The following is a 1,244-nucleotide window of genomic DNA, read 5'->3' as shown; positions in this document are numbered from 1 at the left end:
CATCATGAGAGTCTGGGGGGGCCTCATCCTGATCATAAGGATCTGAGAGTCTATGGGCCCCTGATCTTCATCATGAGATTCTTGGGGCCCCTCCTGTTCATTAAGAGAGTCTGGGCGCCAGCTCGATGCTGTTGATCCTCAGCACGGTCTGCGGCTGGACCACGATCATCTTGCGCTGGAACCGGTGTCTCTTCCAGAACCGCATGTGGACTTTGGGCCAGGACTCGGTCTTCTCGATCACGGTGGCCTCGACGCGGACCAGCTCGGCCCCCAGCAGCGGCCTGCCTACCAGGGTGAAGTCCTCGGCCCCGACCAGCAGCACCTTCTCCAGGCGGATCCGCTCCCCGCAGTCCGCCTCCAGGTGGTTCTCGATCAGGATCAGATCCTCCCCGGTCACCTTCCACTGGCGGCCGGCCAGATGCACCACCGCGAACAGGCGGCCGAAGTCCCGCTGCAGGATCTTCTGGTTCACGGTGCTCACCACCGCGGCGTGCCGCTGCTCCTGCGCCGGCTCAGGGCTCACCTGCTGCGGCCACGGCGGGCTGGACAGCGAGGTGCGGGGCAGCAGGTCCCCGCTCACGGTGCTCTGTGTCCGGGCAGCTGCGGGGGGCAGCAGGGGGTGTCCGGGTACCAACCTGCAGCATGTCCTCCAAAAACACCCCGCTCCTCTGCTCAGCGCCATCTTTACAGGAAATGACCCGATCTGCACTGCGCATGCGTGAGTTCTCGGCGTCGCCTTACAGTCACCTGACTTTTACCGCGTTCAAAGACCTGAAATCAGTGTAGGAAAAAAGAAACACTGTTTTTTTTCTGGGTTTTTTTATGTACACACACACACACACACACACACACACAAACACACATTTCGAGGTTTGGGTTGAGAGACTTATATGCGTTTAAGGAATAATATTAGTTAGTACTTGATGTTATTTATTCTTAATTATGTGCATTCCTCTTCAAAACTGTCCGAAAAGACCTAAATAAATTACCAATACTAAAATAAATAATGTAATAAATGAGAGTTATTGTATTTTAATCTGTGGACATTATATTTTGCCAATTAGGCCAAATGCCAATTATTAGTTTTATAATATAATCTTCTTTGATTTTACAGCCACTACATTTACTGAAACCAAACACAACATTGCGTTGGCATAAAATGAGATCAGAGGCAATGTTATCATATTTATTACTTACTTAATAACTTCAAAGGGTTAAGAAAACTACATTTCTGAATAAAAAGT

The 1,244-nt window shown here is 50.6% G+C and overlaps 1 protein-coding gene across 1 annotated transcript; it reads right to left on the bottom strand.

The window, feature by feature from the left end:
- Nucleotides 1-6: 6 nt before the first annotated feature.
- Nucleotides 7-696, bottom strand: mrpl21 (mitochondrial ribosomal protein L21). Its single transcript, XM_042515058.1, has one exon. It carries the CDS (start codon nt 680-682, stop codon nt 101-103), a length of 582 nt encoding a protein of 193 aa, XP_042370992.1. The 5' UTR covers nt 683-696; the 3' UTR covers nt 7-100.
- Nucleotides 697-1,244: the final 548 nt, after the last annotated feature.

The sequence above is a fragment of the Plectropomus leopardus genome, unplaced genomic scaffold (genome assembly GCF_008729295.1).
Source record: "Plectropomus leopardus isolate mb unplaced genomic scaffold, YSFRI_Pleo_2.0 unplaced_scaffold17598, whole genome shotgun sequence".
NCBI lineage: Eukaryota > Metazoa > Chordata > Actinopteri > Perciformes > Serranidae > Plectropomus > Plectropomus leopardus.
The sequence above is the reverse complement of the archived record's forward strand: the minus strand, read 5'-3'. Positions and strand labels throughout refer to the sequence as shown.